The sequence below is a fragment of the Symphalangus syndactylus genome, chromosome 13 (genome assembly GCF_028878055.3).
Source record: "Symphalangus syndactylus isolate Jambi chromosome 13, NHGRI_mSymSyn1-v2.1_pri, whole genome shotgun sequence".
NCBI classification, from domain to species: Eukaryota; Metazoa; Chordata; class Mammalia; order Primates; family Hylobatidae; genus Symphalangus; species Symphalangus syndactylus.
The window spans coordinates 90,832,940-90,852,973 of NC_072435.2; the positions used below are offsets into that span (position 1 = coordinate 90,832,940).

Here is a 20,034-nt window from a genome sequence, read left to right on the forward strand (position 1 = left end):
GTGCAATCTTGGCTCACTGCAACCTCTACCTCCTGAGTGCAAGTGATCGTCCCATCTCAGCCTCCTGAGTAGCTGGGATTACAGATTTGTGCCACTATCCAGCTAATTTTTTAAGTATTTTTTTGCAGAGCCTAGGTCTCACTATATTGCCCATGCTGGTCTCGAATGCCTGAGCTCAAGAGATCCTCCCACCTCAGCCTCCCAAATCACTGGGATTACAGGTGTGAGCCACCATGCCTGGCCCTCCATGTTTCATTGACCAAAATTGCAACACAAGCCGATGCCTAAACAAACCACTGGCAAGAGGAATTGGAATTCTCATGTATTAGTTTAGCCAAATCAGGATTTACTCTTGAGTTAAGGACAGGCTCACCTAGCTAGGCAGAAAAGCGTGGACACCTGAACCCAAAGAAGGATTATGTTAGCAAGGGAAAAACTAAAAATGAATTCTGGGTAAGTATCCAACAACGTCTATTTTCCAAAGTATATGGTCTGCTTTTCATCCATTCACACTAAAGCAAACCTCCTAGCTGACAAAGCTCTGGCTAAAAATACTGAGTTTCCAGTCAGTTTTTCTACTGCATCATTTAAAAACAAAAAACTGGGCTGGGTGTAGTGACTCATGCTTGTAATCCCAGCACTTTGGGAGGCTGAAGGGGTGGGGGCGGCGGATCACTTGAGGTCAGGAGTTCGAGACCAGCCTGGCCAAGATGATGAAACCCTGTCTCTACTAAAAATACAAAAATTAGCCAGGCATGGTGGTGGGCACCTGTAGTCCCAGCTACTTGGGAGGCTGAGGTGGGAGAAACACTTGAACCCGGGAGGTTGAAGTGAGCCGAGATCATGCCACTGCACTCCAGCCTGGGTGACAGAGTGAGACTTCATCTCACTAAATAAATAAATATAAATAAAAACTGGCAAGCAAAGCCCATCAGATGTTGACAGAAAGCCTGCAATGTGGAAGTGCTTCCACTTTCAGCCTTGATGTAGGAAAAGGACTGATACTGGACAAGACTTCCCAGTATACGCAGCTGTCAAAGTTGAAAAAAGAAATAAGTCCTTTTAGACATCCATCAATAGGAAACATAGAACTGTGATACCAGATGGCAGGGAAATGATGCAGGATTCACAATCACCCCGGCTCTTTGTGTGGAAACACTCTCCTGCATGGTGGTATCTCTGAGCTGAGGAGACATATCAGAGAGAAAGAAGCTGCACAGAAAAGAAACTCCAGGCCAAGTGAAGTGGCTCACACCTGTAATCCCAGAACTTTGGCAGGTCAAGGCAGGCACATTGCTTGAGGTCAGGAGTTCGAGACCAGCCTGACCAACATAGGGAAATCCCATCTCTACTAAAAATAGGAAAATTAGCCAGGTGTTGTAGCATGCACCTGTAATCCAGCTACTCAGGAGGTCAAGGTGGAGAATTGCTTGAACCTGGGAGGTGGAGGTTGCAGTGAGCTGAGATCACACCACTGTACTCCAGGCTGGGTGACAGAGTGAGACTCCGTCTCAAAAAAAAAAAAAAAATTAGCTGATTGCAGTGGCATGCGCCTGTAATCCCAGCTACTCGGGAGGCTGAGGTGGGAGGATTGCTTGAGCCCGGGAGGCTGAGGCTGCAGTGAGTCAAGATTGTGTCACTGCACTACAGTGACAGAGTGAGTGATAGAGTGAGATTCTGTCTCAAAAAAAAAAAAAAAACAACAGAGAGAGAGAAGGAACTGCAGAAATCTGCTCAGAGAAAGACTGTGAGTCTAGGCAAAGTATTTCATCTAGCTCTAAGCTTTCTTTCGTGAACACTTGATATTAAATCCTACTTGGCCCTGGCAAATAAGCACTTGAAAATTTGCATGAGGGCTGGGTGTGGTGGCTCACACCTGTAATCCCAGCACCTTGTGAGGCTGAGGCTGGAGGATCGCTTGAAGTCAGCAGTTAGAGACTAGCCTGACTAACATGGTGAAACCCTGTCTCTACTAAAAATACTAAAATTAACTGGGTGTGGTGGCACATGCCTGTAATACTAGCTATTTGGGAGGCTGAGCCATGAGGATCACTTGAAACCTAGAGGTGGAGGCTGCAGTGAGCCAAGAGCGCGCCACTGCACTTTAGCCTGGGTAACGAGCAAGAGCTTGTCTCAGGAAAAAAAAAAAAAAAAAGAAAGAAAGAAAAGAAAGAAAGAAAAGAAAGAAAGAAAGAAAGGAAAGAAAGGAAGAAAGGAAGGAAGAAAGAAAGAAAGAGAAGAAAGAAAGAGAAAGAAAGAAAGAAAAAAGAAAGAAAGAAAGAAAAGAAAGAGAAGAAAGAAAGAGAAAGAAAGAAGAAAGAAAGAAAGAAATAAAGAAGAAAGAAAAAGAAAAAGAAAGAAAGAAAGAAAGAAAGAAAGAAAGAAAGAAAGAAAGAAAGGAAAGAAAGAAAAAGAAAGAAAGGAAACTTTCATGTGGGTAATGATACTCCTGACATCTTGGGCATAAGAATATTGCTTTGGGCCAGGCGCGGTGACTCATGCCTGTAATTCCAGCACTTTGGGAGGCCAAGGTGGGCAGATCACCTGAGGTCAGGAGTTTGAGACAAGCCTGGCCAACATGGCAAAACCCCCCCTCTACTAAAAAAAAAAAAAGAATAAAAGAATATTGCTTTGAACCATATATGTTTTCCACAAAGCCTAAGCCTCAATACATGGGCACCATAGAAGGTAAATTTCTACTATTAGTTGTCTAACTTTATTCCAACTACAAAAGGAGATAAATTATAAGATTAATAAGTAATTTAGTTCTACTTCTGCCACTTTGTATGAAAAAGAAAAAAAATAAGTAATTTAAGTTGTTATTGGATACAACTATGATTGAGAAAGAATGTGTATTTCAAGGAAGTAAAGGAAGACAAGCTTTTTATTTTATTATTATTATTATTGTTATTATTTGACATGGAGTCTTGCTCTGTCGCCCAGGCTGGAGTGCAATGGCACGATCTCAGCTCACTGCAAACTTCACCTCTGGGGTTCAAGCAAATCTCCTGCCTCAGTCTCCCGAGAAGTTGGGATTACAGGTGCCCACCTCCACACCCAGCTATTTTTTGTATTTTTAGTAGAGACGGGGTTTCACCATGTTGGCCAGGCTGGTCTCGAACTCCTGACCTCAGGTGATCCATCCTCCTAGGCCTCTCAAAGTGCTGGGATTACAGGTGTGAGCCACCGCGCCCGGCCTAGAAAGACAAGTTTTTTAAAGAAAAAATGAGGAGGATCACTGGCTAAAAGGATCAATAATGAGGATGGAGCCAGTCAGAGTATGGACAAGCAGTTGCTGGGCAGGTGTCCTCACAGAAATGTTTTGTTTTGTTTAGTTTTGTAAGATTGCTATGGCCTTTGTGCAAGGCTGTCATTTTTGCAGTCTTTTACCGTAATTCTTGTTATCAAACATTTGTGCATGAGAATCCTCCCTTCATGGCTTTCTGAGGCTCTATTTGTCAGGGTTTTGTTGTTTGGCTTTTTTTTTTTTTTTTTGAGACAGAGTCTTACTTTGTTGCCAAGGCTGGAGTGCAGTGGCATGATCATAGCTCATTGTAGCTTTCACTTCCTAGGCTCAAGCCATCCTCCTCAGCCTCCCAAGTAGCTGGGACTACAGGCATGCGCCACCATGCCAGCTAATTTTTGTATGTTTTGTACAGATAGGGTTTCACCATGCTACCTAGGCTGGTCTTGAACTCCTGGACTCAAACGTTATGCCCGCCTTGGCCTCCCAAAGTGCTGGTTACAGATGTGCACCACTATCCTCGGCCTTGTAAGGGTTTTTAACACAAGTGACTCCATTATGATTCTGACAACTTTCACACTTTGTCCTTTGAGGTGGTGTCCAGGAAGGTACATCGCAATCACTCCTATGTAGCCTGTTTTGATGCCCCCTAACAAAATTGCTCTATCTGAAGTCAACTGTCTATTGTGAGACTTTGTACCACTTGATCTTTCTACAACAGTTGACATAGGTGATCAAACTATTTCATGAAACATTTTCTCTCCTTACCTTCATGTGATTTTTCTCTACAGCATTTTCTCCTTCTTGTCTTACCATTCCTTTGTAGTGTCCCACTCTCCCCACAAACAAACAAAATCCCCAAAACATTAGTGTCCTTGTGGGTTGTGTTTTGTTTTTTGGTCCCCTTCCTTTCTTCCTGAATGGTTTCGTTCACAGCCTCTGCCACACGGAGGGCCTAATTACTCCCGTGTCTGTATCTCTAGATGCATATTTCTAACTGACTACCAGATATCTTTGCCTGGGTGACCTGCAGGCATCTCAAATTTAGAATACCCAAAGCTTATCTTCCATTCCACTTCTTCCAAAACCTACCCCCCCACCTTCATTCTCTATCTCAGGGAGCGGTACCCGTCTCCACCCAGGAACCCAAGCTAGAAACCTGGTTCTCATCCTCAACTCCTCTCTCTCTGTGCTCAATGCACTATTAAGTTCTCTTAATACCTCTTTAGAAATGTTTCTGTGGAGGCCGGGTGCGGTGGCTCACACCTATAATCCCAGCACTTTGGGAGGCCAAGGCAAGTGGATCACTTGAAGTCAGGAATTCCAGACCAGCCTGGCCAACATGGTGAAACCCTGTCTCTACTAAAAATACAAAAATTAGCCAGGCGTGGTGGTGGGCACCTGTAATCCCAGCTACTCGGGAGGCTGAGGCAGGAGAATCACTTGAACCCGGGAGGCAGAGGTTGCAGTGAGCTGAGATCGCAGCACTGCACTGCACTGCACTCTGGCCTGGGCAAGAGAGTGAGACTCCATCTCAAAAAAAAAAAAATATGTTTCTCGCCTGTAGTCCCAGCTACTCAGGAGGCTGAGGCAGGAGAATTGCTTGAACCTGGGAGGCAGAGGTTGCAGTGAGCTGAGATCACGCCACTGTACTCCAGCCTGGGCGACAGAGCAAGACTCTGTCTCAAAAAAAAAAAAAAAAGTTTCTGGGATGCAGCCTCTCCTCTTAGACCCCTAACCACAGCCTTTGCATAAGTTCCCATCAATATCGTTATCAGCAATAATTTGGCAGTTCTCCCATAACACTAGGCTCTCCCACCTCCAATTATTTTTTTAGAATAGAGACCATCAGACTTAGGGATGTCACCATTAAGAAATGTTTAAAAAGTGGTTTTGAGAACTAACATAGTGTTGCCTTTTAAAAAATGTCAAGGCACTGAAAAATGGTATCTATTCTCACTGTCATTTTATAATAATAATGTGAAATGACTGTTTAACTTCAAAAGATAAAAAATACCATACTCTCAGAAGACAGTTCTTTAAATATATTTGGCTTTTTATTTTATTTCTTTTATTTTTGAGACAGGATCTCTTAGGCTGGAGTGCAGTGGCACGATCATAGTTCACTGCAGCCTCTATCTCCTAGGCTCAAGCCATTCTCCCGGCTCAGCCTCCCGAGTAGCTGGGACTACAGGCACCCACCACTATGCCTAGTTAATTTCTTCTTCTTCTTCTTTTTTTTTTAGTAGAGATGTGGTCTCTACTATGTTGCCCAGGCTGGTTTGGAACTCTTGAGCTCAAGTGATCCTCCTGCTTCAGCCCCCCGAAAGTTTTGAGATTTGTCCTGAGGCTGACCAGCCACATCCTTGCCCTGAGTCTAAAGATCTTTTAGATCCCTTGAGAAATTCCTCAGCTGGCCGGGCATGATGGCTCACGTCTGTAATCCCAGCTACTTGGGAGGCTGAGGCATGAGAATTGCTTGAACCTGGGAGGCAGAGTTTGCAGTGAGCTGAGATCACACCACTGCACCCCAGCCTGGGTGACAGTGTGAGACTCCGTCTCAAAAACAAAAAGAAAGGAAAAATCCCTCAGCTTTGTGAAAGACTATCTTAGAATAAAAAAGAATTAATAAATAAGGAAAGGGTTAGCATCTTATTTCATTTGTTTACACATCTGTCTCATTGAATTCTAAACTTTCTCGAGGGTACAGATTTCTGTCTTATTCAGTTTTGTGTTTTTCACCAAGCAAAATTACTCCCAGTCTGCAATTCTCCTGCTTCAGCCTCCTGAGTAGCTGGGACTACAGGCAAGAAACATTTTTTTTTTTTTTTTTGAAACAGAGTCTTGCTCTGTCGCCCAGGCTGGAGTGCAGTGGAATGATCTCGGCTCACTGCAAGCTCCGCCTCCCAGGTTCACGCCATTCTCCTGCCTCAGCCTCCCAAGTAGCTGGGACTACAGGCACCCACCACCATGCCTGGCTAATTTTTTGTATTTTTAGTAGAGACGGGGTTTTGCTGTGTTAGCCAGGATGGTCTCGATCTCCTGACCTCGTGATCCGCCCTCCTTGGCCTCCCAAAGTGCTGGGGTTACGGGGATGAGCCACTGCGCCCGGCTTTTTTTTTTTTTGAGATGGAGTTTCTGTCACCCAGGCTGGAATGCAGTGGTGTGATGTCGGCTCACTGCAACCTCAATAAATGTTTACTGAATTGATTTGAAATTTCAACTGGGAAGGTAGAATTGAAAATCATTAAACTTTTGGTATCTGATAACCTGGCTTTGGATTCTGACTCCACTATTCACTTGCTGTATGACCTGGGGCAAGTTGCCTAAACTCTCTCTGTAATTTCCTCAACTCAAAAATGGATTAAATGAGATAATGAATGTAATATGCTGGGTGCTTAAGTGCTATTTATATAGTGAGTATTTACTGAGCTCCTACTATGCCTTAGGTTTGAGGCAGGTGCTGGTGATAGTGTAGAGAATATGCAGGGGCCTGGTGCAGTGGCTGATGCCTGTAATCCCAGTACTTGGAGGCCGAGGTGGGCAGATTGCTTGAGTTCAGGGGTTCAGTACCAGCCTGGGCAATGTTTTGAAACATCATCTCAAATACAAAAAAAAAAAAATTAGCCAGGTGTGGTGGCATGTACCTATAGTCCCAGTACTCAGGACGCTGAGGTGGGAATCACTTGAGCCTAGGAGGTTGAGGCTGTAGTGAGCTGTGATGGTACCACTACACTGCAGCCTGGATGGCAGAGTGAGACCACCTGTCTCAAAAAAAAAAAAAAAAAAAAAGGAAAGAAAAGGAAAGGGAAATGTAATATGCAGGGCTCCTGGGGAGACAGCCATAAAACAAATAACCACATAAATAAATTCATTACACATTGTGATAAGTACCATGAAAAAAAGTTAAGAATTCAATGAAAGTTTGTGAGAGGAGGACCTGATTTAGAAAATTATGGAAAAGGCCGGGCGCAGTGGCTCACGCTTGTAATCCCAGCACTTTGGGAGGCCGAGGCGGGCGGATCACGAGGTCAGGAGATCGAGACCACAGTGAAACCCCGTCTCTACTAAAAATACAAAAAATTAGCCGGGCGTGGTGGCGGGCGCCTGTAGTCCCAGCTACTCGGAGAGGCTGAGGCAGGAGAATGGCGTGAACCTGGGAGGTGGAGCTTGCAGTGAGCCGAGACTGCGCCACTGCACTCCAGCCTGGGCGACAGAGCGAGACTCCGTCTCAAAAAAAAAAAAAAAAAAAAAGAAAATTATGGAAGGATTCCCTGAAAAAGTGGCACTGAAGCTGAAACTTAAAGGATGGGGAGGTTCTCTATTTCCCCACCCCCCAACTCATTCCTCAACACTTTTTTTTTTTGTGACGGAGTCTCGCTCTGTTGCCCAGGCTATAGTGCCATGGCACAATCCTGGCTCACTGCAACCTCTGCCTCCTGGGTTCAAGCAATTCTCTGCCTCAGCCTCCCGAGTAGCTGGGATTACAGGCGCCCTCCACCATGGCTGGCTAATTTTTGTATTTTCAGTAGAGGTGGGGTTTCACCATGTTGGCCAGGCTGGTCTTGAACTCCTGACCTCATGATCCACCCGCCTTGGCCTCCCAAAGTGCTGGGATTACAGGCGTGAGCCACCGCGCCCAGCCTACTCAACACTCTTTAGTCTGGTTTCCATCTCTCTACCTAAATAGCTCTTGCTAAGGTCACCAATGACATTCAAATTACTGTGTACATCAGTCCTCTTGCGTGACCTCCTAGCTACACTTAACACAATTAATCATGCCCTCCTTCTTGAGAAGGTCTTCCCTTGGCTTCTCTAATAATAAATGACTCCTGATCTCTTCCTCCTTCTCTGGTTACCTCGTCAGTCCTCTTTGAAGGTTCATCTGCCCCAACTCATTCATTAAATGTTCCCCAAGGCTTAGTCTCAGGTTCACTTTTTTCTGTCAGCCTAAATAACAGAGAGAGTCTCTGTAAGAGAAAAAGATATGCGGTAAATTATGTGCATATCCAGGGAGGTTTAAAAAAAGATAAAAGTATTTAAAGGAAAAATGAGAAGGATAATTGTTTTGAGATAATTATCCTTGGCTACAAAGATCAATAACAAAAGTGATTCCAGTCCAAAGTCATACAGGCAGTTGCTGGGTAGATGTCCTTGTAGAAGTATTTTTTTGTGTACAGTTGGGATGGCCTTTATGCAAGGTTGTGGTTTTTGCAGAGTCTTTTGTGATAGTTTTTGTTATTAGGCATACAAGTGTGAGAACACTCTTTTTATAGCCTTCCTTAGCTCTTTTTGTCTAAGTTTTTTTTAACACTAGTGACTCCATTTTGATTTTGACAACTTCCATACTTCTTACTCTGGACTTCGTGAAGGTTGCAGATGCCAAAATGAAATTGGTTTTGTGAGATAAAGACAATAAAGGGCCAGGAAGGTTGAAAGGAGAGGAGGAACTATGCTTACATGTCTAAGAATTGTTTCCAAGGATTCAAAAAGCTCTTTTGCATCCTTCAAGCATCTCCTGATTTGATAAGGTTTATCACTAGACATTTTTTAGGAGTGCTGTAATTCAGGTAAAATGTTCTCAGAACACTTGCCCAGTAAGGTATCTCCACCAACGAACTGACAACTCTGGCTTTGAGCCTCTAGGAACAATGATCTGTTTCTAAGCAGTTTATATAAATCTCTTTTTTGTTAATAAAAGCTCCCCTTCCCTCACTGAGTGCACTGGAGGCTTGCCATTTCCTGCATTCTGGATTATAATCCTTATTTCTATTCCCAAGTAAACCCAACATGTTTAGAGATAATTTTCTCTTGCTTTTTTTTTGAGACACAGTCTCACTCTGCCACCCAGGCTGGAGTGCAGTGGTGCGATCTTGGCCCTCTGCAATCTCTGCCTTGCAGGTTCAAGCGATTCTCCTGCCTCAGCCTCCCAAGTAGCTGCGGCTACAAGCACGTGCCACCACACCTGGCTAATTTTTGTATTTTTAGTAGAGACAGGGTTTCACCATGTTGACCAGGCTGGTCTCGAACTCCTGATCTCAAGTGATCCACCTGCCTCAGCCTCCTAAATTGCTAGGATTACAGGCGTGAGCCACCACACCCGGCTGTTTTTTCTTTTTTTTTGAGACAAGGTCTCACTCTGTCATCAAGGCTGGAGTGCAGTGGTGATGAGATGGGATAGTTCCCTTGACCCCCTTGGTGGGTGAAGTGGAGTGACTGGTTTCACTAAGCCCACTGCTGGCCAGTCCTCACGGGAGGGGGTGTGCGAGGGAGCGAGTGTGGGAACCGGAGTGAACGAACGCTGGAACCAGCCAGTCGTTCCTTTCTGGTGGGAGCAGGCTCTATATGGGCCCCACAGCAGCATCCAAGCATATTACAGCCAATGCTCTTTCCGCTCTGCCTTCCAGGGATGGCCAAGTGCCAACCAGCTCAATGGAGGGTCAGGGTGGCAGCCCCTATACTCTCAGGGGCTTCCTGGTTCTTGTCTGGCGTCCAGGAAGAATCAGGTCACATGAACGGGTTGAAAGGTAATGAATGCAGACAACTTTACTGAGTGGTGGGTGGCTCTCAGCGGAAACGGAGGCTGGAAAGGGGGTGGGAAGGTGATCTTTCCCTGAAGCCCACCCATCTCTGGCTAGGCCCCTCTCGGAAGCTGCACGTCCAAAATTAGCTGCATCTATTCTCTGACACTTAGTTGTTTCTTTGCTTGCCACTCAGCCGCTCGTGTTCCCAATGCTCAGCTGCTTACGTTACTTTGCCAGCTTAAGTCTTTCATGGGCACAGGATAGGGGTGGGGCAGGCCAAAAAAGCAACATTTGGGTAGAAAAATAGGGTCAGCTGTTTTTACTTAGGGCCATGTTTCCAGGCTTAAGGGTGGGGTTTAGCTGGGAGCCCAGCCCTTCTGTAACAGTATGATCATAATTCATGGCAGCCTTGACTTCCCCTGGGTCAAGCAATCCTCCCACCTTAGGCTCCGAGTAGCTGGGACTACAGGCACATGCCACCACGCCCAGATAATTTTTTAATTCCTTGTAGAGAGGGGGTCTTGCTTGGTAACCCAGGCTAGTCTCTGACTCCTGGCTTCAAGTGCTCTTCCTAGAGTGCTGGCATTACAGGTGTGAGAAACCATGCCTAGCCTCTAGTGTCTTTTTTTTAAGGTTGACAATTTACATTGTCCAATAGTCACTCATGTAATTTTAAATTTTCTAGTAGCCACATTTTAAAAAGTAAAAAGAAACAGGTAACAATCAATCTTAATGATGTTTTTATTTAACTATATAAAAATTATCATTTCAACAAGTAATAAATATGACATTGAGAAACTTTAGTATTTTTGTATTAAGTTTTTGTAATTCATTGTATATTCTAAATTATGGCATAACTCAATTTGGACTAGCAGCATTTTTTTTGAGATGGAGTGTCGCTCTGTCGCCCAGGCTGGAGTGCAGTGGCCCCATCTATGCTCACTGCAAGCTCCACCACCTGGGTTCACGCCATTCTCCTGCCTTAGCCTCCTGAGTAGCTGGGACTACAGGGGCACACCCACCACCACGCCCAGCTAATTTTTTGTATTTTTAGCAGAGACAGGGTTTTACCTTGTTAGCCGGGATGGTCTTGATCTCCTAACCTTGTGATCCGTCAGCCTCGGCCTCCCAAAGTGCTGGGATTACAGGCGTGAGCCACCGCGCCCGGCCTGAACTAGCAGCATTTTAAGTGCTCAGTGACAACGTGGTACGTGGCCACCATGCTGTGCAGTACTCTCATGTCTAGATCCACTTGCTGGATAATCTTATCTGTGTCAAAGTTCCAATTCCCATCTATTAGTTGATGACTCAAATTTTTATATCTGCTCCAACTATTCTTTTGATCTCCAGTTCCTTACAGTTATCCACCTTCTTCACAGCTCCACTTTAATGCCCCAAGACACCTCAGACTCAGCATGTCTCACATCTAACTCATAATCTTCCCTTTCAAATCTGAAATGTTTTTCTATTGCTGTTATTTACATTACATTACCAGTCAATCCAGTTTCACCAGCACACACCTAAGGGGCTTCCTTGATATATTCTTCTCTCTCAGATCCCTTATACAATTCATCACCAAGTCTTACCCATTTTATCTCCCACATATCTCTTAAATCTATTCATTTTTTTGGTCATACCCATCATCATTCCCTTTCAAGCCACTATAATCTATTGACTGTAATAGCCTCTAAACTGATCTCCCTGCTTTCATTCTGGCCACCCTCAACTCTACTCTGTACACTGCAGCCATGGTAATCTTTTCAAAAATCTAATCATGTTAATTGCAAATCTCATCAGGTTAACTGTCTCCTCACCATTAAAATACTTAAGGGGGCTGGACACAGTGGCTTATGCCTATAATCCCAGCACTTTGGGAGGCTGAGGAGGGCGGATCACCTGAGGCCAGGAGTTCAAGACCAGCCTGGCCAACATGGTGAAACCCCGTCTCTACTAAAAATACAAAAATTAGCTGGGTGTGGTGGCGCGTGCCTGTAGTCCCAGCTACTTGGGAGGCTGAGGCGGAAGAATTGCTTGAATCCGGGAGGCGGAGCTTGCAGTGAGCCGAGATCATACCACTGCACTCCAGTCTGGGCGACAGAGCAACACTCCATCTCAGAAAAAAATAAAAGATAAAAATAAAATACTTAAGGGAGGTAGGTGGATCACCTGAAGTCAGGAGTTTGAGACCAGCCTGACCAACATGGTGAAACCCTGTCTCTACCAAAAAATACAAATATTAGCTGGGTGTGGTGGCATGTGCCTGTAGTCCCAGCTACTTGGGAGACTGAGGTGGGATAATTGCTTGAACCCAGGAGGTAGAGGTTGCAGTGAGCTGACATCACGCCACTGCATTCCAGCCTGAGCAACAGAATGAGACCCTGTCTGAAAAATAAATAAAAAAGTAAAATACTTAAGAGATTTATATTGTTCTTAGGACAAAGTATAAAGCCCCTAGTACGGTCTAAAAGGCTCTGTCAGCTCTCCTACCCTTTCCTTCCTCCAAGGCTCTTACCTTTCTAGTCTCATCTCATCACACTCACTCCCTTCTCCACCTCTTTGCATTTCAGCCATTCTGAATGTTTTTTAGTTCTTCAAATGTGTTATACTCCCTACTGTTTTACAGATGAGAAAACCAAGGCTCAAAAATGTATGAGCTGTCCAGAGTCACAAAATTATAGCCAAATGACCATTCCAATATTAGAATCCATGTCTCCTCTTAAATACAATTAAGTTTTCTTTACCTTCCCTTTGCCAAGAATACTCTGCCAGGCACAATGGCTCATGCCTGTAATCCCCACACTTTGGGAGGTTGAGGCAGGTGGATCACCTGAGGTCAGGAGTTTGAGACCAGCCTGGCCAACATGGTAAAACCCTGTCTCTACAAAAATTAGCTGGGCGTGGTGGTGGGCGCCTGTAATCCCAGCTACTTAGGAGGCTGAGGTAGGAGAATCGCTTGAACCTGGGAGGCGGAGGTTGCAGTGAGCTGAGATCAGGCCACTGCACTCCAAACTGGGTGACAGAGCGAGACTCTGTCTCAAAAAAAAAACAAAAACAAAACTCTCTAAACCTTTCCCCTCCCCTTTGCCTATTTATCCTTCAGATCTCAGCCTAATTGCTACTTCCTCAGGAAACTCTACCGGGCCATCCTACCTAGGCAAGTCCCTTTGTAATATGCTCTCATAGCAGCAGTTGTAAATTTGCTTTTATTAGCATCATTGCTTGATGTCTATTTTTGTTAACAGGCTCTATGATGACAAGGATCATCTCTGTTTTTGCTCTCTAAATATTGCCAGATCTAGGTTTATAGTAGGCATTGAACGAATGGATGGATGAGTGAATGGGTGAATATGTCAGCCAAGCAAAGAGCAGACCAGATAAAAGTAACAGTGAGTTTGAAATGCTCCAAGGTCAGAAAGAGCTTTGAGAGCTGGAGCTGTAATAGTAAGAGAGTGGAGACACTGGAAAAGTAGGTATGGCTGGATCTTGCCGGGCATTTTAAAGGATTTTGGACACATGGAAGCTACTTCTATTTTATTTTTGTGGTATTATGTTTGGTTTACCAACTTTTTATTTTTTATTTTATTTAGGAGTCTCGCTCTGTCGCCCAGGCTGGAGTGCAGTGATGCAATCTCGGCTCACTGTAACATCCCCCCGGGTTCAAGCGATTCTCCTGCCTCAGCCTCCCTAGTAGCTGGGACTACAGGCGCCTGCCACCATGCCCGGCTAATTTTTGTATTTTTAGTAGAGACGGGGTTTCACCATATTGGCCAGGCTGGTCTCGAACTCCTAACCTTGTGATCTGCCCGCCTCGGCCTCCCAAAGTGCTGGGATTACAGACATGAGCCACAGCGCCTGGCCGGTTTACCAACTTTTATATTGCTAGCAATCAACTAGGGAAAACAATTTAAAATCTAAATAGGGATAGATTTAGAGAGACAAAGATATGTACAAGAATAAGAGAGGCAGTTTTTATTAGTATTGGATAGGTGCTGCCTGAACCTTTAAGACAGAGAATGTACATTTTTGCAGCTGCTGTCAGAGCCTGTGTGAGGTTTACTGTAAACCCACTGGCAAGAAGGCTCTTAAAGACATTTTGATGCCCGTGAAGCTTGGTGCCTAGTTTAAAACTAATGAAAACACCTAAACTCTCTAGGTGGACAAAGCCATATTCAGGAGAAATTGAGGAGTTGGTGCAGCCAGCCAATCAGAATCCACTTACGCCACAAACTAAATCTCAAACTGCGGTTTGAACATGAGGCTCAAAACATAAGAAGTAAAGAAATAGGCAAAATTAAATTAGTTTCTGGTGAAACGTCCTAAATCCAAAAGAAAGGTGACCGGAAATAGAGAAAACGGAGTGGGATCTTTTGCATTAATGAGAGAGACCGTGTCCCCGTGTGTTAGAACCTGTCATTCTTGTCCTGAATTGGAAAGTGAGCAGAGTGTGACGGGTTCCCATTTTGAACCGTCCAGGTTTGAGTAGTACAAGAAACTAATACGGAACTCCAGCTTCCAAAATTCTCTCCAGTGCCTACAGAGCCTCGCGGAGAGCTGTGATTGTGAATGTCAAAGCAGATTTGATTAAATCTCTTAGATTTAAGAGATATGTGGAGTCATGACAATAGAAATGTGTACAAGCGAACACATTTCTTAGCCCGTTTCCCCACTGCCTGTGTGATTTATAAAAACGCAAATATAAAATATTTCCGTTCCAGCAGAGACGCCGCTTGCTACCGCGGGTTGCCGCTCTCCACAGGTATCTCTAGCTGACTCTAGAGCTCAAGCTCCCCTTTAAACTTCAGCCTGCGCAAGCCGATTTGCTTCGGGAATGCCCGAGGCACCGGACGAAGCAGTCTGGTCTGGCCCAAGTCGACCCCCACCAGGCGGGGCTCCAAGCCGAGACTCGGGCACTCCCGGCCCGAAGCTGGCCCGACACCCTCAGCTGAGTCCTCCGCCGTCCCAGCATTCCCTGCGTCCCTACCATCGAGAGCAGCTTCCGGCGTGGCTGGTGTAGGCGGGTGGAGAAGGAGCGGGCCCTCGCTGCTCTGTCTCATTCCCTCGCGCTCACTCGGGCAACATGGCGGGTGTGGAGGAGGCAGCGGCCTCCGGGAGCCACCTGAATGGCGACCTGGATCCAGACGACAGGGAAGAAGGAGCTGCCTCTACGGCTGAGGAAGCAGCCAAGAAAAAAAGACGAAAGAAGAAAAAGAGCAAAGGGGCCTCTGCAGGTAAAGAGAGTTTTATGTTTTCCCAGTCCCCTCCGGGAATGGCTGAACGATTTGGCTCAGGCCCGTTGAGGGGGCCGGGACCGGGGCTCCGGAGCCCCAGACTAGACTGATTCTTGGGCCTGACAGGGTGGCAAAGCCGGGCTATAGATTCCCAGTCTGAGAAGAGGCGTCATCTCCTCCTGTGGGACTAGAGGGCTGGTGGGGAAGAAAAGAGTGCCTGAGGTTGGCGTGTGGTACCTCTGGGGTCGCTGGGCCCGAGCCCCTGTATTACCAGAACTGAGCTCCCACGCATATCGTGGCACGGTCTTGAGATTGTGCACAGAGCACAGCCCTACCATCTTTGGCGCGATTTGGCTGCCGCCTCAAAAATCCTATTCTGACTCGTATTGCCGCGTCTTTGCTGGTTTGCTGGAGCAATCTAGGACTTATTTTCTTTGGGGGTGGGGGTGGGGGTAGGGTGGGCAAATGTAATGGAGAGCACACCTCCCCCCACTATCCCGGTTCACGTTGGGGTTGTCGTTGCAGCCTGCACTTTTGAGGTGTGTGTACATGTGTGTTTGCCCGCGCTCATGTTATTAATTGCAGAATTTGTGGTGGTGATACGAATTTTCACCTGCCTAATCCCATAATATCGCCAAGCTTTAGGGCCTTTAGACCTGAATTATGATGCCACTTGCAGGTAGTGCAGATAGGATATTCTGTGGCTCAAAATGGAACTTCTCAGGTCTTAACCTCTAAATCCACTGGTAAGGCAAGGAGAACTGCTGAGAGTTTACAGTTGGATATTCTGAGCTAGGAACTTACATGTTTTGAGAAGTCTGTGTTTTTGCTGCACAAGCTCCTTCACCTTAAGAAAAATTATTTTTACTTGTTTGTAATTAAAATCGCCAGAGAAACAGAAAAATGGAGAAGGCAGAAGCGATTAAGATGGAATTGAGAGAGGTCGAAGAGAGCTAATGTTCATCTTTTGAAATTTTAATTAGATGAGAATGGAAGGAGAATTGTAGCGTTGCTGGAACTCTTCCAGAGCAAAATTTGTTATTCTGGTGGCTGTTCCTGGATTTCGAGTGAAAATCAAACACTGCTGTTTGTCTTGTAAGGTGTTCAGCTGACTGATCCTAATGTATTTTTAACAGTTGTATTTCTTAATATGAATTCTCTCCAGTAGACAGAATGTCACTTCATTTTGTGCTACCTGATACTATTAATACATGTAACATATTGCTTCTATAGGTAGGTTATAATCACTTCAAGAGCAGGGGCCTGGTCTTATGCTTAAATATTTGAGCATTTTACCTTTTTATTAATGGACTATCTTTGCCTATTTATTTTGACTTTACCCAGCCCATCGTGATATCCTTCTTCATGAAACCAGGCTGCCCCAGGGTGTTGCACATGAATCTTCTTCCTAAGGCTTTCAGCATTTATTACCTATCTGGTATTTAAGTATTTGTTGAGTCTAATTGCTGACCAGTATTACAAGTTAAACTACTTGAGAATAGAGACCAGTTCACGCTTTTGTTTATCTTTTAGCTGCTAGTGTGTGTAATGGATATTTTGTTGAGTAAATTAATGAATGGACAGTACTGTGTAGGTATGGAAGATTTTTCTGTCATTAAACTAATTCTGTTGTATTCACAATAATGTTTCTGTTTTTGTTTCCTGAGGAAAGGATTTGTAAGTTTTCGAAGATCATTAGAGCATATTCTAGTGGGAAAGTGTCTGTATTAGATTTGATTTCTGCTATTTTATTTTGATCAGCAGGGGAACAGGAACCTGATAAAGAATCAGGAGCCTCAGTGGATGAAGTAGCAAGACAGTTGGAAAGACATGCATTGGAAGATAAAGAAAGAGATGAAGATGATGAAGGTAAATGGTTAATTTGATCTTTGTGGTTAGAAAAGCTAGAAAATGTAGCTGGGGCCGGGCGCAGTGGCTCAAGCCTGTAATCCCAGCACTTTGGGAGGCCGAGGCGGGTGGATCACGAGGTCAGGAGATCGAGACCATCCTGGCTAACACGGTGAAACACCCTGTCTCTACTAAAAATACAAAAAAATTAGCCGGGCGTGGTGATGGGCGCCTGTAGTCCCAGCTACTCTGGAGGCTGAGGCAGGAGAATGGCGTGAACCCAGGAGGCGGAGCTTGCGGTGAGCCGAGATCGCGCCACGGCACTCCAGCCTGGGCGACAGAGCGAGACTCCGTCTCAAAAAAAAAAAAGAAAATGTAGTTGGGTGTGATGGCTCACACCTGTAATCCCACCACGTTGGGAGGTCGAGGCAGGCGGATTACCTGAGGTCAGTAGTTCGAGACCAGCCTGGCCAACATGGTGAAAACCCGTCTCTTCTAAAAAGACAAAAAAAAATTTAGCCGGGCGTGGTGGCACACACCTGTAATTCCAGCTACTTGGGAAGCTGAGGTAGGAGAATTGCTTGAGCCTGGGAGATGGAGGTTGCAGTGAGCTGAGATTGCACCACTGCACTCCAGCCTGGCCAACAGAGTGAGACTGTCTCAAAAAAAAGAAAGAAAAGCTAGAAAATGTGATATTCCTTAATCAAAATTTATTTACCCATATAGTCTTTTCTCTGACATTTCACTTGTTAGAGCCTCAGTTAATGTCACAGATTAAAAAGGAAAAGGTATTTATTAGCAAGTCTTGAAAAAGTTCAGTGTGTTAATTAGCTGTTCAGATAGGACAGATTTCAAGTTTTAAAAATATACTTGGTAGAAGGCAAAGTAGTGAGTATTAATAAGATTGAGGGGCTGTTTATTTAACTAATACTTATTGAAGAACTGCTATGTACTAGATACTTTCCTAGGTTATTTTCACATACATTCACATTTTAACCTCACAAAACCAAGCAAAGTAACCCACTTGTGCTTAGATACTCGTTTTGTTTTTTAGTAATGGACTGTCTTTTCCTATTTATTTTGACTTTACCCAGTACCTCATGGCTTTACCCAGCCATCTCATTTTACAGATAGGGAAGTGGTAGTTACCTGATTTACCCAAAGTGACACAGCTAATATGTGTAGAATAGAGCCAGAATTTCAAACCTAGTGCCTGACTGCAGGTTTGTTCCTTTTACTCTCTCTCTCTTTTTTTTTTTCTTTTTGAGACTGAGTCTCGCTCTGTCACACAGGCTGGAGTGCAGTGGCATGATCTCGGATCACTGCGACCTCCTGGGCTCAAGCAATTCTCCTGCCTCAGCCTCCCGAGTAGCTGGGATTACAGGCGCCTGCCACCATGCCCGACTAATTTTTTTGTATCTTTAGTAGAAATGGGGTTTTGCCATGTTGGCCAGGTTGGTCTCAAACTCCTGACCTCAAGTAATCTGCCCACCTCAGACTCCCAAAGTGCTGGGATTACAGGCTTGAGCTACTGTGTCCGGCCTTTTCCTTTTACTCTCTATACCAAAATTAACTCTTTTCATTCTCAAGGGATCATATAGGAGTGCACTAAGTTTTATTATAAATTCCTTGACCCTAGCTCCTTCTGGGTGTTTGGGTACAATAAGATTTTTTTTAAGACAGCAACTGCTAATTGATGTTATCAGTAAAACAGTGGAGGAAGAGACAGGTAAGAAAACTTATTTTTTCCAGCCTCTTTTGGCAGAGGAAAAACGGGGCTTTCCCATTCTTTTTATTTGTAGTTGCCTACTGCTGAGAACATCTGCTCCACCTCAAGCACCACCAGCCTGGGGTTAGGTCTTTAACCATTAGTTGGCACTGTACTTTAATTACTGTGTTAGCGTAATATAGAGTAGTTGTTTTCCTTTAGAGTGATATGTTTTCTGCCTTCAAGAAGCTTATAGTGAACATTTGGTGGAAAAAAGTGCCAAGATTCAAGGGAATTATTAGCTTTTCCTCTTCCTTAAACCTCCATTGTACATTGGCTCATGCTTTAGATTATGAACTTATTTTGAGCTCTTCACAAGAAAATGTTTTGTAAATTCAAGGCAATATAATAGGCTGCTATAGACCCACTATGTATACAATATCATAATGCTTCCTGGGCCTATCAGGCTAGTTAAAAAATACTGGCTGGGTGTGGTGGCTTAATGCCTGTAATCCAGACAAGCCTGGGTAACATAGTGAGATCCCATTTCTACACCCGCCCCGCCCCCGCCCCCGCCCCCGCCCCCAAAAATCACAGTGCTAATCTTGAAGTGTATCTTGTTCTGTTACATCTCTACAAAGTTGCCCGTCAGGTTGGAAATCTTCAATGTATTAAATAAGATTTTAGGAATATTTGTAGTTATTTCAGTAATCAGAGTCAGTCAATACTACTTATCTGTTGTTAGGTCTTTTTGAGGGAATAGAAAGCTAGTGTTTCAAGATCTTTCTCCTAATGGAAAACTAGACTGGGTGCGTTAGCTCTCGCCTGTAATCCCAGCACTTTGGGAGGCCGAGGTGGGTGGATCACCTGAGGTCAGGAGTTCAAGACCAGCCTTATCAACATGGTGAAACCCCGTCTCTACCAAAAATACAAAAAATTAGCCGGGTGTAGTGGCGGGTGCCTGTAATCCCAGCTACTCAGGAGGCTGAGGCAGGAGAATCGCTTGAACCCAGGAGGTGGAGGTTGCTGTCAGTGGAGATTGCGCCATTGCACTTCAGCCTGGGCAACAAGAGTGAAACTCTGTCTCAAAAAATAAGAAAAAATAAAAAAAGAAAACTAAGGATGTGGTAGACAGACAAAACCTAGAGGTGAAAAGGTATTTGGGTACCTGTAATAAAATTTATTGAAATTCGGTGGTATAGTTGTAGGCTGAATGCTGAAGGAAAGCTCATTAGAAGGAATAGAACTTGAGTAAAACCAAACAAAAGAAACTATTTTGGGTTGGTATAATGCTGAGAAAGCATTTGAAGCATTGTGGTAATACAAGCTTGCCATGTGAGGTGATTGATTGAGGGAGCCTTAGAGGATTTTTAAGAAATGTTATGAGCCAAGCACAGTGGCTGGTGCCTATAATCCCAGCTACTTGGGAGGCTGGGATGGGAGGATCTTTGAGTCCAGGGGGCTTCAATGTGCTACGAAAAC

The 20,034-nt window shown here is 44.6% G+C and overlaps 1 protein-coding gene across 6 annotated transcripts in view; it reads left to right on the forward strand.

The window, feature by feature from the left end:
• The window catches only part of METAP2 (methionyl aminopeptidase 2), a 110,173-nt gene that overhangs the window by 54,027 nt on the left and 36,112 nt on the right, over window positions 1-20,034 (forward strand). For 2 of the 6 annotated variants that reach the window (XM_063614280.1, XM_055238761.2), the window contains 2 exons: window positions 14,484-14,996; window positions 16,758-16,865. In XM_063614280.1, the coding sequence (XP_063470350.1) occupies window positions 14,846-14,996; window positions 16,758-16,865 (259 nt within the window). In that variant the 5' untranslated portion in view covers window positions 14,484-14,845. Of the gene's footprint in view, window positions 1-14,483; window positions 14,997-16,757; window positions 16,866-20,034 lie in introns of those variants that run through there. The other 4 variants (XM_055238762.2, XM_063614281.1, XM_055238764.2 and 1 more) reach the window with 4 other exon arrangements.